At 52.7% G+C, this 22,265-nt stretch overlaps 1 protein-coding gene across 1 annotated transcript; it reads right to left on the reverse strand.

Annotated features, from left to right (window-relative positions):
- Positions 1-482: 482 nt before the first annotated feature.
- On the reverse strand, positions 483-6,779 carry KLHDC7A (kelch domain containing 7A). The gene has a single exon (XM_082451659.1). It carries the CDS (start codon positions 6,524-6,526, stop codon positions 4,136-4,138), a length of 2,391 nt encoding a protein of 796 aa, XP_082307785.1. The 5' UTR covers positions 6,527-6,779; the 3' UTR covers positions 483-4,135.
- Positions 6,780-22,265: the final 15,486 nt, after the last annotated feature.

Here is a 22,265-nt window from a genome sequence, read left to right on the forward strand (position 1 = left end):
GCCAAGTCCTTGGCTCTGCACCTGATGGTAGGGGAATGGAAATAGCAATGTGCTGAGAGTGGGCAGGCCAGGTTTAAGGATGCTTTTAAGGAAATTGAGGGTCTTTGGACTTTGCCATGGAGGCAAGTTTCCTTGAACTCACTGAGCCTCAGTTTTCTCACCTGTAAAATGGGCTTGTTGTGAGGATAAATGAGGGGAGTTGTAGGAAGCACGTGGTTCAGTTCCTGGCTTGTGCAGAGCAGGGGTCCTTATCTTAACTTCCTGGCTCCGGGAATCCCATAGGACAGGAAGGCCTCTGGCCTTGCCTTTCTTGCTGGTCATGTCCAAGGGCAGCTCTGTGCCCTACAGTAAAAGCAGGGCCCAGGTCCCAGCCCCAGGCAACTGCTGTGGTTTCTATGGTTGTTTCAACAACCTGGCTCTTCCAGACAGAACCAAGGCTGAGCTTCTCTTGTAAACATTGATGGAAGCCTCAGACAGAGAAGAACACGAAAACAAAAGACGTTTTATTTATGATAGAAAAAGAAACCGACAGAAAAAAAAAAAAAATCTATAGGCCTGAAGGAGGGGGGAATGTTTAAATAAACCATGGCAGGTCCACTGGATGGAATATTGTGCAACTATTGAAATGATGTTTACTGAGGGTTTGTAATAACACGGGAAAACGCTTATTCTATAAAGCTAAGTAACAAAGGGAAGCAACTGAATTGTATATTCAACACAATCACATCTAGGCAAAAATCAAGCCAAACAAAAATCATGCACAAGAAAAGCAGACCGGAGGGACCTATACCACAGCGGTGGGTGGGTGGGGGGGTTCTGTCTTTGGGTGGCGAAACTGGGGATATTTTTTATACCTTTCTCTATTTTCCAATTTTTGTTCGATAATGGCATGGTTGGCCTAACGTGCAAAGCAACACAAACTTAAGTTTGTTTGTTTGTTTGTTTCCTAAAGAAGAAAGAACTCTTACTGGGAAAGCAGGAAGAGATGACCAATGGAGAAGCCCAGTGACACACAAGTCACTCTGAGGCTGAGGGCTAGAGGGCAACAGACAAGGCTATTAAAAAGGTCAAGTGGAAATCCTAGACTCTGATTTCATGGAGTCATATGGGCTCACTGACACCCAGCCAAACATTCAGGTGTGGCGTCTGTGTGTTATTTTGACTCACACCCTTAAAGGTGCAAACTCTACTTCTCTCTTGGGAATGTAGCTTACCTCTATCCAAAGACCTTCTTTCATAAATGTTGGTGTAATGAGATTCTGTCCCTTACAGGAAAGGCTAAAGCAAACAGCTGGGCTCCTGCCCTCTTCACACAACAGGATGGAGCGCCTGGGAGGCCCTCCTGCCCTCCCCTGCTGGCGTGGCAAAGTCATTCAGAAGGCAGAGCCAGCCCTCCCAGGCCTTGAGCCAGCCTTGGTCTCTGCATCTTCCAGATTTCCACTCAGGGCTCTGCCCAGCTTCTTCTTATCAGGGAGCCTGATTGCACGATCCCACTTGCCTGCCTTCTCTTTCTCTATGGCCTGTATGCAGCATGGGTTCTATTTGTTTGTTTATGTATTTGTTTTCTAAAATTGCCTGTTTTCTACAGCTAGAATGTGAGGTCTATTAGGGCAGGGATGTGTTGTATCTCCAACACCCGGAACAGTGCCTGGCTTAAACAGTCTGTAAATGAACCCTGACCATCATGGCCCCAGGTGGTTTTTGCAGGCCCCCTGAACCTTGCCCTAACACGACAGCCCTGACCACTCTCATCCCTAAACCCAGCTCTGGAGACCCAGGCCAGGAATAAGAAATGCACAGCTCTAATCTATCAGTAATGACTGCCTGGGGCTCCATGTTGAAAGAGTTCTGAGGCCATTGAAAGAACTCAACAAGAAAAGACATGGTGATTGGTTAGTGATGTCTGCCATGGGACCATAGGAGGCAGACGAGATGTGCGGCGTACCTGAACCCAGGCTCAAGTCTCAGCTCTCCCTCTCATCATGAAGACCACATCCACCATCTAGAACAAGCTCTGCTGCCTTATCCCTTGATCCATTTCCCTAGTCCCTGCCATATGTATGCAATGGGCTTCTGGAAGTTTTCCAGAGTGATCCCTAGCTCAGCCTTGGCTTGGAGCCCTTCCCCACACCCTACCCAGCTTGGCTGAGGCCTTGTGCTCTGCCTGCCTCCTTACCGGAGACCTGCCCCTGGAGCTGGATCTGGCTCTACCTGCCCCAGCTCCCAGATGGGGTTCTCCTTCTGAGCAAACCCTTCTCCCTGCCTGGCATCACATCTCCAATTCCCCTGGGTCCCTTGGAGGTTCATGCCTGAGTGTTGACTCTGAGCTTGAGCATGGCCTTTGTGGTGGAGGGGTTTGGGGAGGAGGTCTCCCTCCGCAGGCTCCAGCCATAGTCCCAGCAATCTTTCCTTCCCCAGCCTCCAACTTAGAAATAAACTAAGCATCTTCGCCTCCCAGGCCCTAGAATAGGGAAGGTGGCCTTGTGTGGTCCAAGAAAAGGCTTCGTCTCTGTACCAACCTCCTCTCATTCTTTGTTCCAATCCTGCATCTTCCAAAAAGATCCCCCACCCCAGATCAGCCCCAACAGCTGCAGTGAACACAAGCTCCTGCCAGGACCCCGCGGAACTGGGAAGAACTTTCTCCAGGTGCTCACGTTTATCCCCCAGGCAGAGAAGGACATGAATGGTCCTTCCCATTTTTAAGATAGGGATGCTGAAGTCTGAGCGGTAAGGGGTCCGATATGTGGCACACTCGTACCATCCCACCTGTGGGACCTGCCCTGGTGCACCTCCCTTCTCTGCTTCTTTCCTCATGCAGCTTGTCACTTTAGAAGTAGTCCCAGCTTCCTGGCTTCTGGCTGGGACCAAGAGCATCGCTGCTCTCCTTTCTGTATATGTGTCTCCCTTGGAGATGGGACAGGGCTGCAGTAATAGATTGGACCAGTCTCTCTCCCCTCCCTCCGGGAAGAAAGGTAACTTCCTGAGGTTGGAGAGTTTCTTCCCTTTGAGAATTGACCAAACCTGATGTGAAAGGAGATCCCAGTCTCCCAATGCACTACTAGAACCTTCTAGTTCCCCAGTTCCATCATGGACCTGCGCCTCCCTGGTCCTCTCCTGTCTGATGAGGCAGACCAGGTGACCGCAAGGCACAGGGAGGGCAAAGGATGCCATCACCTCTCACCACCTGGAAGGGCTGACTGGTGGCGGCTGTCTCCCCAGCTCCAAGGTGAGGGCTGGGTTGCATGGGGAGCTGTATTGTGAAGGGTGCTGCGATCTGGAGAGAGAGTGCAGTGGTCATGTAACAGTGGGCCCAGCAGACGGTGGCCCTTGGATCACATTTTTTCCTCGCTCTCCTGAGACCTCGTATTCAGAATCAATTGTATTCTCAGTAAACCCTGCAAGAAGATGTGCCTTTACAAATGGATGCTGAAAATGGAGGTTTCTCCTCCTTCCAGTACACTAGAATTCCAGGTAATGAGAAAAATTAAAGTGGGCTTTGGTCAATTTATTCTGCAGACAAGAGTTCCCGTGGGCTCTTCCAACTTCAGCTGTTCTGCTTTTCCAACCATCTCTGCCTCTGGCCAGGCCCCTTGGGGCTCTCCTGGGTTCCTTCCTGGTCCTGCTGGAGCCGCCTCCCTTCATTTTCCCCACCTGTGTGTCCCAGGTGCTTTTGGGAATCTTGGAGGTTGGGGCTCAGTGGCCAGTGTTTAGGAAGAGGCCCTGGCGGCTTATGGAGGTCTAGCCCAGATCCAGCAGGGTCAGCTTGAGGGGTCACTGGGGGTCAACTGGCCCCTGGAACCAGGACTGTGAAAAGGCTGTGCCCTGGAACTTTGCTGGGGTCCTGGTACCCGCCCCCCATTCAGAGCTCAAGCAAGGTGATGGTCATCCCTGCGGACGTGGGCATCCTGGGCCTCAGAGCACCAGCCCCGAGTTCCATTTCCACACTGGGCTTCTGCAGCCCAATGGGGGCAAAGATGCAGCTAAGAAGTCCAGCCAGTGGCGGAGACAAGACTGGAATTCACCTCTTGCTGGCCAGATTCCCAGGCTACCTGATCTCCCAGAAATGGCCCATGGAGTGATGGGTAGGGTTTTTTTTTGCCTCTAGTTTTGCAGAAGGGGCCCAGCAGAGGGGCCATTAGACCCTGGTCTGGGGCACATCAGGGCCAGGCAAGGTCAGGACGGTGGGCAGGAGGGTGCCCTGAGGGGAGGGGAAGCTCTGTAGCTCCTCGGGCACAAACCTGGGTGAGACGTAGTCGGCCAGGAAGCGGAGGGTGCGCTGGCGCCCCACACAGTAGATGAGGTCGTCCACCACGGCACACTGGAAGGTGTCCGGGTAAGGGGTCCGATATGTGGCACACTCGTACCACAGGCGGGCGCTGGCGCTGCAGCGGTACACGCTGATGCCCAGGCTGCGGTTGAGGTCAAAGCGATAGAGAAAGCCTTTGACCGCCACCATCTCGGCTGTGCGGTCCTTGCCGCCCCCAGTGGGGCCGGCCCGCCAGCGCTGCTCCTGGGCCGAGAATCGGAGCAACAGGTAGCGCAGGGAGCCGCCGGTGACGAAGATCTCTCCAGCACACGCCGTGGCTGTGTGCGCCAGGGCAAAGGTGTCATTGGGGAGCGGCGGGGAAAAGGTCCAGCGGTCCAGGCGAGGGTCGTAGCATTCCACCGTGTTCAGACACTCACCCCCGATAGCGTACAGGTGTCCATCCAGGGCCACCAGCCGGCAGTGAGGGCGGGCCTGGTTCAGAGGACACACCTCACTCCAGATGCCCGTCAGCGGGTTGTAGCAGAAGACGCGGTTGGAGGGCTGGTGCCCAAACCCCTGGCAACCGGACACGATGAAGAGATAATTGAAGAGGCTACAGACGGCACAGCCCCGGGACACAGCCTCAGGGGGCAGACGGGCCAGCGGGTGCCAGACATCCCGCTCGTCGTCATAGCAGCAGAGGCGGCTGGAGTCTTCCTGGGGGCACATGTCCGCCACCACCAGGTGCTTGCGGCCCCGGAGCCGTCTCTGGAGGATCAGCTCCCGCTCTGCCCCACTCAGGCACCCGTAGATGTCCGGGCTGCGCAGGACCTGGAGGTAGTTGTCACTCATCACCTTGTAGGCGGCTTCCTTCAGGGTCTCCAGGCTCTGCTTCTTGGCAAAGGCCAGCACCTCATAACAATTGCCCAGATCCAGGTGGACATCTGGGGCTGATCCGGGGGTGAGAGGGAGGTGAAAGAAATTGGCCCCAGCCACGAAGTGCAGGTGGGGCTTCCCGCTGCTTCCAGCTGAGCTGGACCCAAGAGAACCCCGGGATATGGGGCTGGTGGGCAGGGCGCTCTGGTCTGGGCACGATGGAGCAGGGTCCCCAAAGCCATCGAGCTGCAGCTGAAGCTCCGGGTTCTCCACAATCTGAAGGAGGCTCTCCTTCCTGCTGAAGCCTTGTGTGGAGGGTGACAGCACAGGCTGGGGGGAGGCGGCTGTCTCCACTCCACCTGCTCTGTCATCGGCCTGGCCTCCCGAGGCTGGCCCCATTCCCAGAGGGCCTGGCACTGACACAGGGGGCGGAGCCTCAGCCAGGGCTGCTGTTCTGGGGGCCAGCCTGCCCCTGGAGGTGGCCTGAGAGGTGGATTCAACACAGTAATCGTACACCTTGCCCTTCAGCCTGGGCCTGATCCCCTCCATCTTCTCTGGTATGAAATTCTCCTCCACTCGAACCCGGGCCACAGACAAGAAGGTATAGGAGGCATCGGCGGCTCCCACCTGCTGACGCAGGGCCAGGCCCATTTCCGAGGCAGCCCGGAGGGCCCCAGCCTCTTCCCTGTGGACCCCTGTCACACGGGTAAAGACCCAGCTCTTGCTCATGTCACTCTTGCCTTCTGTGTGGGCCGCCCAGCACCGGTCGGGGGATTCCTGCTCCCCGGCCCCCAGCTGCTCCTGGGATCTGCTGTCCCGCCATGGAGCGAGCTCACCACTCACACCGCTGCCGTCCGCTGCAGCGAGGCCAGTTAGGGAGCTTTGGGGTTCACTGCACCAATGGGGGTGACGGGGCAGCTCGGGCTTACCGCCAGCAGCTGTTCCGGCTTCCCGGCCACTGCACCGAGGTGTTGCCAGGCCAGAGTCCGGGCACTGCTCACCCTGCTCCTCACCAGCACGTTTCCTCTCGGGTTTCCCAGTCTCTCGGGCTTCTGAGTCTGCAGGAGACGCTCCTGTTGCCAGGACTCCGGAACCCTCCGGATTCCCCCAGCTGCAGCCCAGCGATACTCCGGCCCCCTTGCTTCCTCTCCGGCGTCTCAGGCCCCACTGTAGTGCCCCGGAAACAGCCTCCTGGATGGCAGGCTGCCTGGAGCCCTCTGCGTCCTCCTTGGCCTCAGCCTTGGCGTTCCCACCCCCCAGTGGGGCCTGGGCAGTCCTTGACTTGTACAGCCTGTAGGCTGCGGTCACCAGGAGCAGGGCAGCGGCAGACAGCACCACCTTGCCCATCAGCTGCATGTCCAGATGCCAGCCCTGGGCCTCTGCTCCTCCTCCTTTGGGGAGCATGTCCCCAAGCCGACCTGGGGCAGAGGAATGTCAAGAATCCGATTAATGATTGCCCTGTGGGGAATGGTTCCAGATTCCTGCCGGGCTGAGAGGGAGGGGGTCTTGGGCTGGCTCTGACCGGCTGGCCAGCGGAGGAGTTGGAGCAAAGGTGACTTTGAGCTGGCAGAGGGTGGCCAGTGGGGCTTAGGGCTGGCAGATCTCGGCTGCTGGCCTCCTTGGATCCTTTGATGCTTTCCCTGGGAGTGGGAGGCACCTGCCTGGGGGCTGAGCTTGTGATCAGCCACCCGAGCCGAGCCGGCAGCAGCTGGAGGGGGTTAGGAGTGTCCAGCGGGTACACAAAGAGGGAGGGAGCTCTTGACCAAACAGTCACCAGATGCCAGGAAACACACGGGATTGGTGGTTATTTGTGTGTGTGTTCTGTTTTCTCTTTTGCAAATCCACTGGGCTGGGAGGATTGGGTGTGGTGACTTGTGGGGCAGGTGGAGCCACGGCAGGTGTGGCAGGAGAACCTCCAGGGTCTGTTTTCTTCCTGTTGAGGTTGGTTGTTCCCCATGGTGGGGTCCGCAGTCAGCAGCAGGCGAGGCTGAGCTGGGGACTGCGGCCAAACCACCTGACCTGGCTCCTGAATGACTCTGCCCTCCTTCCCTGCCTGATAAGTTGACTAAGAAAACCGGCTTTCCTGTGAGGAGTTGGGGAAAACACGTGGCATTAGTACCTAGATCGGGGACAGACATGGGGCACAACCTCACCCTCTGAACCAGACAACCTCATATGGTGAGAGGCCAAGGGAGACTCACCCGCCCCTCATCTCACCGGTGCTGTGGGTTTCGGATCCAGTCCACACAGCTCTGCTACTTACCAGCTGTGTGACCTTAGGCAAGTGATTTCACCTCTCTGTGCCTCAGTTTCTTCATCTGAAAAATGGGGATAACAGCATCTCATAAGGTTGTGGTGAGAACAAAATGGGTTAATGTGTGTAAAGGCCATAGGGCTGATGACTCACATTAATTGTCATCAGTTGGACCTTTGGAAGCACAGGTGTAATTCTGCTTCTCCCCAGACTGAGGTCTTTTTGGGATCCCCAAATGCCAGGGCAGGGGTTTCAGCCTCATGCTACCTATGGGGGCTGATGGTGCCAGGTGGGTGGTCCCAGCACCACCTGGTCCCACTGTTTCAGAGTCACTTAGAGTCTAGGTGGTGATGCCATCACTCTCGATTTCTAAGTGTTGGCATTTAACTTTTAAATATGAGAATAAAACCCACTCTGAAATACAGAGTTTTCGGAGGAATATGTCTCTGAAGCCTTGACTTGAGGAGAAAATCGTGATTCCTTATGATGCTGTTCACAACCCTCTACGCTCCAGCCTTAGTTTACCTTCCAGAATCATCCCCTGATCGCTGCTGTGCATACGTGGCTCTGGGCTGGGGCTCAGGCTGCCTTCCCCCATCTTTGCTGGTCCACATTCCCCCAGCCATCTCGGTCAGGTCAAAGGCTGCCTCCTGTGCCTCCTTCCTGGTGCCTCCCTCCTTCCGGCACCATCATTTCCTTCTTGTTCTGTTGTTCTTCTATAAGCCTCTTTTAGCCTTCACCACACGGGCTGCGGCTCAAAGTACACACTGCTCTGCTGGATTCTAAGTCTCCAAGTAAGTTCAACTCTGGAGCCGGAGGCACAACTGGGAAAAAAGCCAGTGTGTTTGTGCCTTTCCACGGGGAGGATGGGGTGGGCACTCAGGATGCATCTCATCTACTGTTCACTGCCCTGTTTGGGAGGGATACAATTGTCATCCCCACTTTATGGCAGCTCCAAGCTTATGTCAATTTGCCTGTAAATGGGGACTTCTATCTTTTGTTTCCAGACTCCCGAATTTTACAGACTTGAATTCACCCAACAGGTAAGATTGCCCCGGTAGTCAGGCGTTCTCTGCCTGTCTTGCTGGTGACCCGCAGCAGGGTTTTCTCGCTTTCCATCACGGTCACAATAGTGATTTACAATTATCGTTAGACGTGCAGATTTCCAAGCTCTGCCCCCAGGTTTTATGATTCAGTAGGTTTGGGATGGCTTCCAGGAAATCCTCATTTTTAATAATCATCTCAGGAGATTCCAGTGGGTAGAGGAATGGAAAGTAAGTCAGTTTTTTTACTTGTCTGCTAAGAATTCCTCTTCACCCCTGGGTGGTGGGTGAGCAGTCGCCCCCTTAGACTATCCAGGTGAGTGGCGGGGAAAGGGGAATGGATCCTGGGTACTTTGTATGAGTGAAATAATCTCACCTTCCCAGTCATCCAGGAAGGTGGGTACTGTCATTGCCCTCATTTTACAGGTGAGGAAACCGAGGCTTAGAGGGATGCACCAATGTCAACGGAGGTTTTCAGTGGCAGAGTCTTGATTTATAACCAGGTGTCTCTAACGGCAAGGCCCATTTATCTTCCTCTGGGAAGGAGAGGATGAGCTATAAAGGGGAATAAAAATGATTTGTCCAGTGGTGAAATCAGGGCTTTGGGGACTGATGTGGACCGCCCCCCTCCCAGAGGCCAAGCTACCATTTCAGCAGTAAGGGCAGCTTTGGGACTCCCATATCCTCAGAGAGGGAGACTTGTGGCATGCTCTCCTGAGTGCTGTGACCTGGCATTGTCCTCTCAGATGCCACCAAGGGAGCAGGGTCTCAGCCCCTTTCATGGGCTGCTTTCCCCCCAATAAAGGCTCCATGTGTCCTGGAGCACCTTCCCTATAGCTACATCTTAAAGCCTTTGAGTCAGACAATCGCTCTTTCCATTTGCAACTGTGCCCCTGGGTATTGGATGTGGCCAAACCAGGCCCCTGGGTGGCCAGGAGGAAGTGAAAGGACCACTGGGAGAAGAAGACACAGTCCCAGCCCCGGGGAAGGACTTACATCCAGATCCGGAAGATGGCGCATATGCCTGAGATACGATCAAGTCACAGTGTATCACAAAGGAAAAATTAAAAAGGTGATTTGTCAGCAGGTGCTTATTGACAAAGTACAACCAGACTATTCAATGGCCAGGGAGGCTGGAACAAGGGGCATCAGAAGAGAGGTCAGGAGAGGATTCCAGAAAGAGGTGTTTAGCACTGAATATTGATAAAAGAAAGAGGGGGCAAAGACTGATTGATCGATTGATTGACTGATAGGACAGTTATTTACCAGATGTTTACCATGTACCAGGCCCTGTGCTGGGGTGCAGTGACCTAGGTTAAGAGACATCCATGGAGCCTGAACCCGTGGAGACTGCTGACTCTGGGAGAAGAAGATGCTTAGCAACAAGGTGGTGAAGTGTGATGGTGCTCGTAGGTGAGGGTGTCTGGGGGAGAGTGAAACAGGAGTTCCTGTGCCAGGCCAGGACAAGAGAGTGGAGAGGGTACTTGGTAGGCAGATCAGGGAAGGCCAAGAAAAGGGAAATAGCAAGGGGTGAGGAATACAGGGGGACGTGAGAGCTGCATTGGCATGAGACCTCCAGACTGGATCTTGGGGCTGGGTGCAGGCTGTGCGTGTGAGGGTGGAGGGTCAGGTGACACTGATATGAATCCTGGCTTAGCACTTCCTTTGTTGGAGGGTAGAAGTAACACCTGTGAAACAGCTGAGTGCAGAGGAGACCTTCATTAAAGGAGGCTTCCTGCTGTCTGCCCTCCATTCTGGTCCTCAGTGACCCCGGCCACCTGAGATAGTTATAAAATGTAGGCTTTATTATTATTCAGGTATGGTGAGGCCAACAGATCAGGAGATGACTGCTCTTGGAAAGATAGCTTGTTACAGTTCCCTAGGGGAGCCCCTACCCTGTGCTATACAGGGCCACATGAGGATGCACCAGGGGCATCAGGAGGCAGAGGAAGGAGGGAAAGTGGGAAGCATTGACTTTACTATGTTTTTCATGGGAAGGTAGGGTAAAGGATGGGCAATGTAGGGTAGGCTTAGAAGTGGCTAGCTTGAATAATTTCAGGGGACCCTGGGGCTGTCTTTATTTGTCTCGGTTCTGGTCCTGGAGTGATTAGGGTAGGGGACCACTGGCCCTGAGGTATAAGAGCCTTGTGAGAGCCTATAAAGGAGGTGGCGGGGGAAGGATCTGGACTGGTTCATTTGCATATGAGAGGTGTACTCCTAGGTGAGTCATTTGCCATCTCTAGGAACTAGCTAGCCTTCGGAGCTCACAGTCAGCTCAGCGGGCCCCAGATGCCCAAGTTCTATATCAAGAAGATATAGTTACTACAGGGAGTCAGAAGACCAGAAGTGAGAGACTAGGGACTTTGGGGCCTCTAAGAGGCTGCCGGCTCCCCCGCCGGATGGCTGGGAGTGAGTCTGGGCTCTACCCTGCAGGCTAATCCCACCCGGCACGTGAGCGCGAGGCTCCTGCCAGCTGACTTCAAAGTCCGTAAATTACAGCTTTTTTCCCTCCAGTCCATTCGGAAAAAAGTGAAATGAACAAACGAAGACGGGAGCAAAATTAAAAGATAATTGGAAGTCTACATTGGGCTTCTGTGGATGTGCGTGCAGGCTGCCAATCTGGTCTCTCCGTGCGGGCAGGATAAATTGAGAACTCCTCGGCTGGCTCAGGGGGTGGATAAAACAGTCCGAGACAAATGCGTGCCGTGCAAATAAACGGCCCCGTCTTCCAGTGATTAGCTTTGCGTTCCATCATGCCGGCGCCTCCTGTGGTCCGCTCAGCCTGATGAGTCTGTGTGTTCCAAGGCGGAGGTTGACTCCAGGTGGGCGCAGCAAGTGAGGGCCCGAGTGGAGGGTCCGAGGCTGTGAGGAGCTGGGCGCGTGCACATCGGGAGGTGAGGTGTGTGTGCAGAGAGTGGGTGGAGACGTCAGAGAGGGAGTCGGGGAGTTGTGTGGCCTTTTACACACACACACACACGCATGCTCATAGGCATGTGAACACACGTGCATATGTGCGCACATGAATGCACACGCACGCACACGTACCCATGCCTACATACACGCACACATGTGTACATGCATGTATACAGATGCACACGCACACACATGCATGCACACAGTGCACGTGCATGAATGTGCATGTATGTGTGCACGCACGCATGCACACATACACACTTGAGGGAGACCATGGACTTTTAAATCCAGAAGTGTCATCAATAAATGGATCCTGTCTGATGGGGAGACTAAGTCCTAGCTGTCTGTCCAGCTGGGACTAGAACACAGGGCATTGGACTGGGTCTAGGGGTGGAGGAGTAGGTCGAGGATAAATTGCCCCTTGTCGGAAGGGTACTCAGTGTTTGATGGTGGTATGGTGGTTCTCTACACTCACCCAGGGGTTTTTGCTCGAGAAACTCTCCTTAACATATGTTGGGCTTTTTTACCCTCAGCGTCCCTGGGCTGCACACCCAGCTGATGGGCACGGCTGCATCCACACCGGTTGTTAAATGTTGACCTATTTCCATTTTGGTTGGTGAATAGCCACCGCCCCAAGCCCACCAGCCTGGCTGCCGTTACCCCAGCACCCGCTCTGTCCTCCCCACCACTTATGAACTAGAAGTCAGTGCTTGGTATCACCGGCTCCTCCAATGCTGCACCACTCAGCTAGGGCAGGACCATGCTTCACCAGGAGGTAAAGTGCCCAATATTCTCCCACGCCACCGGCTCTGCCCCAACCCCCAGGCTCCTGTTCTGCTCCGTCTAGGGTGATGCTGGCACAAGAGTTCCTGGACCGAGGATGCCACCTTAGTTGGGATTCTGAGCCTGCAAAGGTAAAGCCAAACAGGGACCCTGGTGGACGTGCCAAGGGGAATGCCACTTGCTGAGCCCCGAGTGCTAAGCTCACCCCTTCCTGGGCATCCCGTCAAATTTTCCATTCACGTGACCTCAACAAATAGCTGTCACGGTTGTTACGGGCACAGCCCTTGACCGGGCACTTCTCATTGTACCACCCAGTGCAGATGGCATTGTCACCTCCACTTTATAGATGAGGGCACTGAGGCTCCCAGGAGTCATGGTGATCTCGCCCAGGGCCCTGCAGCTTGTGAGTGGTATGCAGGTGGGGCTGAAATCACTCTCCTCTCTGACCCTGAGCCCTGCATCCACCCAGCCCACCCTGCTACCTGCTGTCAAAGTTCCCCTCCACAGGAACCCAAGGTAGGACCAACATTGCTCTCCAAGGGGACAGACATGTCACTGTAGTTCCTTGACGTTCTGGGAGGAGCAGAGGCCAGTGGTGAGTGAGGCCAGGAGTTTGGAGAAGACAAAGCATGCTGTAGCAGCCAGAAAAGGGGTCTGGCCTGGAAAGGGGATTTCAAAGAGCTGGGAATACCAAGGGCGTGAAGAAATGTCCTACTTACAATTTCCTCTGCACAGACCATTAAGAAATGGAATAATGGTATATGATACGTGCCTGTGAATTTGATGGGGAAATTGAATGTGAAACGATTCATGGATGTTGTTTGAAATGGCAGATTGCATCCTGATTTTTACTCCTGGGGTGGGATGAAATGAACCAAAGGGAGCATCGTGAGGCTTACGTATGTGGCATAACCTGTGCTTGCACACACAGACAGAGCTTTCACAGAGGGCTCAGAGCCAAGAGTGATAGTAATAATAATGATAATCATAACCAATAATTCCTGGGTACCCACTCTGTGTCAGGCTCTGTGCTCTGCCAAGGCTGCAGGCACCATCTTCTTTAATCTTCACACAGACCTATAGGGGAGTTAAGACCCATTCCACAGATGAGGAATCTGAGGCTTAGTTTCTTGCTCAAGGTCAAGTCCGTTTTACCCCAAAGCCATTCTCTAGAAACCCTTGTCAGCATGCAGGATCTCAGGCCCTACCCCAGCCTCAGAAAATCAGAATCCTCTGGTTAACCAGATCCCTACGTGAAGCACTATAAACACGCCCATAATCCCAAGAACCAATCAACTGTATGACCTTGCATATCATCAAGAGCATGTGTCTTCTCCTGCCCTGAGTCAGAGAGAGGTGACAGCTTTGTCACTGACCCCTTGACATCTGAGCTCCCACAACAACCTTAAGATACATCACTACTGATTCCGACTGAAAATCCCTGTGCCTTTGTTTTCCCATCTCTCAAATAGGCATGATGTCATCCCTCTATGGGGTTATTGTCAGAAAGCACAGTAGGATGCCTAGGAGGGCAGCTGGTGCAGGTGTACAGCCGGGGTTGATAAGTGTATATAAAACGAATTGATGGATCATACTGGAACCCGTCATTGTCAAGGGCTGGTTGTGTGCCTTGTCCTGGGCTAAGTGCTGCAGAGGTAGTTTCTCATGAAAGCGAATTTTCACAACCTCGCCAAGGAGGCATGGTTATCACTGTCTTACAAGGAAGAAACCCTGAGAGGTTAAGTTATTTGCCCAAAACCACACGGCTAGGAAATGGCAGCCCTGAGATTCAAACCAGGCCCCTTTAGATCTGAAGCCCGGCTGTGTCTCCCTCATGTCATTGCTCGCGTCTCCTCCTCCTGCAATGTCCCAGACAGTCACCAGCCCTGAGTGCCCTTGCAGGGGCAGCACGCTCCCTGGAGCTGGCTGTCCACGGAGCCCCATCCTGGCAGCTCATCTCTCCCCTCCGCTCTCTCCTGCTTCTTCCGCAACCCATGTTCCGAGCTGCCACTTGCCGGCTCCAAGAGATCCTACGGCTCCCCATGGCCTCCCCTATCGAATCGAAATGCCTCAGCCTGTTCTCCAAGGTCCCTTCGATGCCCCGACCTCATTTGTCACTGTTTCCAAACACCCATTCTGCTCCAGCCAAGCTCATCTGTTTACTGTCTCCTTGTCCCTGTTGTCGCACAGGCCATTTCTCCCATTCCTGGCGCTTTTTCCCACATCTCTGCTGTTCTGTTCACTTTTGCAAAACCCCAGATCAAAACTGGGCCTTCTCTGTAGGAACTCAAACCAGGACAGCAGTTCTTGACTCATTCTGGAGCCCAGGCCCCTCTGAGGACCTACTGGAAGTTATAGACCCTTGCTGGAAAAGTGCACATACACATAATATTTCACATGCAAATTCTGGAAGTCTCCAGACTCTTGGAGTCCTAGTTAAGAACCCCTGAGCTAGGGGAAGTACATGCTAAGCTTTTGGAAGGATGTGTCAAACTGGCTTTTGGGGTAAAAAATAGGCCAGCCTAGGGTGGCATGTTTTGAAGTATGTGCTTTGCGTTTACTCCAAGAAGAAAAATGGTTTTCTGGCCAGATCAGTTTAGAAAACACTGCTTTGTGACCTCTGAGCTCAATTTCTTCACTTGTAAAATGGGGCCAATAAAACCTGCTTTTATATAAGTTGTCATGGTGATTGGATGAGTTGCCTTGTGTTGTATCGAGGACCACCCTCTCTTTGGGCCCCTGCATCTTGTGTACTTTTCAAGAGGCCACCAGGAGGGGGAGAAGCTGAGACTCTCTGCTGCCCATCACCACTGGAGAGTAGGGTCCCAGGGAGCTGGGAGCCTGGTGAGCGTGACTGTGGCTCCCAGTTTTTCCTCTAGGCCAGCAGAAGGGGCTGTGGAAGAGAGCCAAGGTAGCCCTTGCTAGGAGAGCAGCTGCTGCAGCCCTGAGTCCGGCTCTGACTCTTGTGTCTCCCAGGGACTAGAGAGCTGATCTGGCCGAAGAGAGGCAGGGCAGGTTTGCGTTCCACAGCCCTGAGCCTCTAAATGGAGCTAACTCAGCGCAGCCAGGGGCCTTACTGGCCCATTAGCGCTGCTCTGGACAATTGCAAATCAACGCTCTGAAAAGAGACAGCTGTCCAGGTGCAGAAGGGGGACAGAGCGGCCCCAGGCAAGCCGCAGAGGGCCGGAGGAGGGAGGGGAGGCTGTGGGAAGAGCAGCCAGGGTAGCCTGGGGCCAGGCGCTGGGGCAGGGGGAGCGGTGCAGAGCATCCACACGACCTCCGCTAGGGGCCAGATTCCGGGCTGGTTCTGGGGATGGAGGAGCAAATGGAGAAGGAGCGGCAGCTTCATTGAGCACCTACTATGTGTCAGCCACTGGGCTAGGAACCCCCCATTCTCTGTCATTTAATCCTCTTCCATACATGGAGACTAGGCTATGTGTTCAACCAAATCCCGGTTCAGTTTCCCCTTCCTGAGCACACAGGAAAACTACATTTCCTTGCCCCCTCTGCAGTGGTGGGGGCATTTGATGGAGTTATGGCCTAGAAAGAGCAAGCAGAAGTGACCCGAGTGGCTTCCGGGTTGAGGCAGCGAAGAAGCCATGGGCAGCCTCCTGTCCTCACTCCCCCTGCCGGGGTGATCTCAGAGGCCACATGTCCCAGATGGACATGTGAGGTTGTGACCATAAACTGGTATTGGGTTAAACCACTGAGATTTCAGGATTTGCTAGTTGCAGGAGCCAGTGGCAATTTCCTGGGCTAATATGCAGTTCACTGGTAGGATGGATTGTTCCCACTTTGCAGATGGGGAAACTGAAGTTCAGACAGGGTTATTCATCTAGCCAGCAGGCTCAGCCTCAGACCCTCTGCTCTATTATACCCACTCTACCCTTCCAGAAACTCGTGGTCCAGAGGGGCAGGACAACATCAGAGCAAATCATGATGAAACGTGACAGGGTGTACATGGGATGCTATGGAAACAAGGAGCAAAGAGCCAGGGCTTTTGGGGACAGGGGCTTCTCAGAGCTGAGTCATGAGGGGTGCGACAGGTGGACCAGGCAGGGAAAGGACAGTCAAAGCAGAGGGCCCCCTGGGTGCAAAAGCCCTGAGGTCTGTGTGTTGCAATGGTTCTAAGCATTTGAAAACATATGGGATGTTGACATAGCCAGAGTTAGTCTCCAACTGGGTGGCAATGACAGGGATACTAAATGATTTCCAGGACTTACAGCAAGAAAGCTTGAGATAAGAACCAAGGAAGGAATTCCCTTGACTGGAACTATTAAAAAACAAAATTTATGAGTAAACGCAAAGCTCCAATTGGCCTTATTAGGCAATTCATGAATCAGGCAGCATCTCATCTGGCAAACAGGGAGATACTCTGAGGGGTTTCACAACACGGAAGGCTGTTATAGTAAGGGGGGGTGGGGGGACAAGGTAAGGAAGTCATCAGCAAGGAAAAATGAGAGTTCATTGGAGGAAAATAAAAGTTGAGGTGAAGACAGCTTCTCATTGGCTGAGCTGTGGCGTTTTCTATTGGCTGGGCTTGTTGCTGGGCAAGAAGGAAGTCTTCCTCCCTCTGGGGCAATAAAGCAGTTGGGCTACCTGTTTGGGAATGCAAGGCACATCTCTTCCTGTTGGGGTCAGTGACTGATATCTTTCTGTTGGAGTCAGTAACTGATGTTTTTCTGTTGGGATAATTGACGTCTTCCTGTTTGGGGTAATTCACATGAGTGGTAGAGCGTGAGAACTCCCTCTAAGGTCCTTCCTGACTCCAATTTTGGTTGAGGTTTCCTTTCATTAACTTTCAAGGAAGGTTTCAAAAATAATACAAGGTGATACCTCATTGTAGTTTTGATTTGCATTTCTCTCTGATTAGTGATGTTGAGCATCCTTTCATTTGTTTGTTGGCAATCTGTATGTCTTCTTTGGAGAAATGTCTGTTTAGGTCTTCTGCCCATTTTGGGGTTGGGTTGTTTGTTTTCTTGATATTGAGCTGCATGTGCTGCTTGTAAATTTTGATTCACTTTGTTATACAGCAGAAACTAACACACCATTGTAAAGCAATTATACTCTAATAAAGATGTTAAAAAAATAATAATAATACAAGGTGTGGGATTCCCCCCCATCAATAGTCACCAAGAGCTGGGAGAAAATGAGAGAGGTGGTGTTTCCAATTTGGAGAGAGGAGAGCCTAAATTGTGTTTCCTTGCCCATGTCCCCCAGGTGGGACCCCATTCTTTCTGTCCCCCGACTCCCCAGGAGCATGGTTCTCTTCTGTATTCTGAGTTCTAATTTCCCAAGTTCTATAATTTAAAGACTGTCCCAGCTCTGTGCTCTGGGCTCCGTGATGCAAGATAGTGAGGCTGTTTGCCAGAAGGTTTTCCTTCACATCCCTCTAGGTGGTGGTGGGTGAATACTGCTTATTTTATCCTCCATCTTCAGAGGTGTTGTGTTTCCATTTCCATCGCTGTCTGAGAGCCTGGGGGGCGGGGAGGGGACAGATGAAGCACAAACCATACAGGGCAGAGGCTCAGCTTGTACTGTTTCTAGGCAGCAGGCTTGCTTCCAGCAATCAGAGCTGAAACAGACCTTGGAGGGCCCACGGTCCAACCCTCTCGTACTGCAGGTCAGAGATCGCACAAAAGGAGGCAATGCTCCAAAATCCACTTAAAGGGGAACCGTGTTCCAGGGCCGCTGCTTTAAGCTCTGAAAGGTCAGCTCAGCGACCCCACATCTGCAGCTGTCCTCACTCCCCCCATGTGCTTATGGGCTACTCCCCCATTCCACAGCAAACCAGTGAGCTAGGAGACCCCAGTGCTGTTCACAGAAGAGAAGCTGAGGCCCAAGAGGAAGTGACTCTGCCCAAGCCCTTCATCTCAGAGGTGGCAGAGCTGGGGTCACTGGCCAGTGAACCCCAAGGCTGCCCAGTAGGGGATGCAAGATGGTTTGGGAACCTCCAGGGCCCTCATCTCCAGGCAGCGCCGGCCGTGATGGGAGAGACCCTTTCCTACCTGGCAAGGTTCCCTACTGGGAAGGCATCTGAGACTAAAGCAGGGGCCCCGGTCTATCCCCAGGGATGACCAGCACCTCACAACTGTAACAGGTCCCCTCTGACTCCTCCCTTGGCAGCTGCCTTCCCCTTACTCCCCAGGTAAATGACTGGAGGGGAGTGTCTGGCTCTTAGTTGGTATCAGGAAACCTTTGTTGAATAAACAAACGAATAAATGAGAACAGATAAATTACCATGTTAACAAGAGCAAACGAATACAGTCCAGATCAAGCTTTTAAGTTGTTTATAAGTACTGAGGGGCAATGAGCTGATATCTACTGGGCCAAGATCCATCAGGGAGGGTTGGAAGGTGATGTATCTGGAAGGAGGGGCTGTAACTTCACAGAGATTGCAGAGGAAGGGCTCTGGGGGAGGGAGAACAGCTCGGGCCAAGGCTCCGAGGTAAGGATGTGCAGCCCCAAGGGGACGGAAGTAAGTGATCATGGTTGGAGCAGGGGACAGTGTCGGGGTGACATGAGCGGACACAGGGCAATGGAGTTCAGCAATCCATTTTTTCTTCAAGCTGTCCTCAGGGCTAGAGGGACAAGTCCATCGTGTTGAGTGAGATGTCAGATAAGGCTTGAAAATAAAAAAAAAGGAAAGAAAGAATAGAAAACTGTCCCCAGGATAGCTGAGTGATTTGGAGACTTGTCATCTGCAAAATACTGTGGTCAATCAGTTCCTTCAAAAGTCAGGGCACCCTGGGTTTGGGTCCTGGCATGGTCATGAAATAGGTGTGTGTTCTTGGGCAAGTGACTCCTGTTCCTGGAGCCTCAGTTTTCCCATCTGTAAAATGGGTGGAGAGTTGGAAATTTGACCCCTGTGATGCAAGGTCCTGAATGTATGTTCCACCAACGGGAACCTGCAGAGGACAGTGGGTGGAGAATCCGAGATTCTGTCGTTCTGGGGGCCACATCAGAGGTCCCTCTGTGGTGCCAGAAGTCATTGTGAGGGTCTCTTTGTTGGGACCCCACGATCCTCTGCTTCCTCTCTGGCCTTGGCTTCTGCCCCTGTAACGTTCCCCTAAGAGGCTGTGCTAGTCCTTTGCCAGACCAACAATTTGTCTTGGCCTTCAGGAGCCAGCCCAAGCATCAGCCCCTTCATGTACTGCTTCTAGTTTATTAAGTCTAGCAATGAAAATCGTAACATTGATTTTGCTCTTACCATGTGCTATGCCCTGTGTTAAGCAACTCATTTAATCCTGAACAACAACAACCCTGACAAGTAGGTACTACAGGCAGACCTCGGAGATTCTGCAGGTTCCGTTCCAGACCACCGCAATAAAGCGAATATCACAATACAGTGAGCCACGGGAATTTTTGGTTTCCCAGTGCATATAAAGTTATGTTTACACGATACTGTAGTCGAGTAAGTGTGCAATAGCGTTATGTCTAAAAACACAATGTACATACATTAATTTAAAAATCCTTTATTGCTAAAAAATGCTAACCCATCATCGGAGCCTTCAGCGAGTCCTAATCTTTTTGCTGGTGGAGGGTTTGAAATGTTGCGAGAATTACCAAAATGTGACTCAGAAACCTGAAGTGAGCAAAAGCTTTTGGAAAAATGGCATTGATAGACTTGTCCGACACAGGGTTGCCACAAACCTTCAATCTGTAAAAATGTAATATATGGGAAATGCAATAAAATGAGGTCTGCCTGTAGTAATATTGCTCCTAGGTGGGAAAACTGAGGCTCAGAGGATATCAGTAGTGTGGAGGGGAAGCCAGAGGTATCGGGGGCGGGGGGCTCTGGCCACTTATTCTGCAGTGCAAGGCCTGACCTCCAGGCTTGGTCCAGTGTCTCCAGCCTGGGCACCCAAGGACAACGGCCTCCCTCCTGCAGAGTTAAAGTCAGGGTAGGAAGGTGGCCTGAAGACCCGGGGTGGCCTCCTGGAACTGGTTTTTCTCGCTCTGAGCCTCAGCTTGAGGCAGCGACTGTGCCAGTTCTGGACGCTGAGGACTTGGAAATGGTCCTTTCGGAACTTTCCAGTCACATGGTGTTGTTTTGCCTCTGTGGACCGGGCGGGGCCACGGGAGGCCCCTCGGGCTGGCACCTGCCATCTGTGATCAATGCATAGGACGCTTGGAGGCCAGGTGCCAGCAGAGCCAAGAGCACAGGCCTGGGAGTTGGAGGCCTGGACTGGACACCGTGCTGGCTTTCTTGGTCATCTGCTGAGTGGCTTTGGTCAGGCCTGTCCTGTTCTGGCCTCAGTTTTCCCATCTGTAAAATGAACGCATTGGGTAAATCCTAGCAGCTTAGAGAGAACAGTCAACACAGCAGTGGCCGAGACTTACATTGACATCGTGTGTGTGGTGACGAGGTGTGTGAGAGTGTGTGTCTATGAGTGTGTGAGCGCGGGGGGAGCCGGGCGCCTTCTCAGGTCAGAGGAGTTGGCGTGTGAAAGACAGAGGGGGTGGGGAAGAGTCCTGATGGACAATCAGGAGGCCAGGCCCTCATCCTGACTGCAGCACTGACTTGCTTGTGTCTCTGAGCTGGCTGCACCTCCTCTCTGGGCATGTGGATCCCCATGTATAAAAGAAGAGCTTCGGGTTGAATAATCTCTAGTGTCCCTGTGGCTGTGAGTCTGGTTCTGCAAAGACTTGTTTGGATACTAACAGAGTGTCTGGGTGATTGGTGAAGTGATCAGTGTTTTGGAGTCAGGGGCATCCTGGGTATGACCTTGGCTTTGTCTCTTGCTGACCGTGTAACCCTGGGTGGTCCCTTCGGCGGTCCCCTGGGTCTCCTTCTTCATCTGGGACAGTGGCCGTAGTGCTGAGAGCCCACAACACTCTTAGGGGCCCATGACATGTTTTAATTTCTCTTTAAAACCAGAAATTAAAACTTGAACTTAGCCACTTTGGTTATATTCATGTTTGTATTAACACAGTCAGAAAATATAATTTTAAATAATTTTTCATATGAAAGAAGGCCCCGGGCCCCCAAAATTCACATGGGGCCTGGCTCTCCCAGGGTTTCTTCCTTGGAAAGAAGTGGGGCATCCCTGCCCCTCCAGGATTGTTTAGAGTAAGAAATAATATCTGTGTGTGAAAGTGTCTGGCACGCAGGAGGTGCTCCGGCAAAACAGTAGCTGGATATAAAGTGAGGGGTGTGGTGGCAGAGTAACGGTCCCCCAGAGACATACACATCCTAATCTCTGGAACTCGTGAGTATGTTAGGTTACATGGCAAAGGGGAATTAAGGCTGCAGATGGAATAAGGGTTGCAGATCAGCTGACCTTAAAAAAGGGAGGGCTTCCCTGGTGGCGCAGTGGTTGAGAATCTGCCTGCCAATGCAGGGGACACGGGTTCGAGCCCTGGTCTGGGAAGATCCCACATGCTGTGGAGCAACTAGGCCCGTGAGCCACAACTACTGAGCCTGCGCGTCTGGAGCCTGTGCTCTGCAACAAGAGATGCCGCGATAGTGAGAGGCCCGCGCACTGCGATGAAGAGTGGCCCCGCTTGCCCCAACTAGAGAAAGCCCTCGCACAGAAATGAAGACCGAACACAGCCAAAAATAAAAATAAATAAATAAATAATTTTTTTTTTTTTTTAAAAAAGGGAGATTACCCTGGATTATCTGGATGGGCCCAATGTGATCACAGGGGTCCTTACAAGTGGACGAGGAAGGCAGGAGGGTCATTGTCAGAGTGACGAGATGTGAGAAAGACAGGACCAGCCACCGTGGGCTTTGAAGATGGAGGGTGAGGCCATGAGCTAAGGAATGTGGGCTGCCTCTAAAATCTAGAAAAATGCAAGGAAAAGATTCTCCCCCGGTGCCTACAGAAAGGAAGATAGCTCTGCTAACACCCAGACTTCAGCCCAATGAGACCCTTCTCAGATTTCTGAACTCTAGGACTGCAGATCATAAATGTGTGTTGTTTCAAGTCACTTTGTATATGGGTATTTGGGACAGCAGCGATAGGGAGCTCAGACAGGAGGTGCTGAGACACAGCAGGTGTAGAGGGACTTGGGCTCTGGCTGAGGCCCCAGCCTCTCTGGGACCAGCTCCCACCTTGCACGGCACCCCCTCTGAGGAGAGGCCCACCTCTGGGCCTCGCATGGAAGGCGGAAGGGGGTCATTCATGGTCTGAGGGTCAAGCAG

The sequence above is a fragment of the Balaenoptera physalus genome (assembly GCF_965194825.1).
Source record: "Balaenoptera physalus genome assembly, chromosome: 1".
NCBI lineage: Eukaryota > Metazoa > Chordata > Mammalia > Artiodactyla > Balaenopteridae > Balaenoptera > Balaenoptera physalus.

Coding starts and splice junctions, on each gene's coding strand:
- KLHDC7A (XM_082451659.1), bottom strand. CDS start 6,526: ATGCTCCCCAAAGGAGGAGGAGCAGAGGCCCAGGGCTGGCATCTGGAC.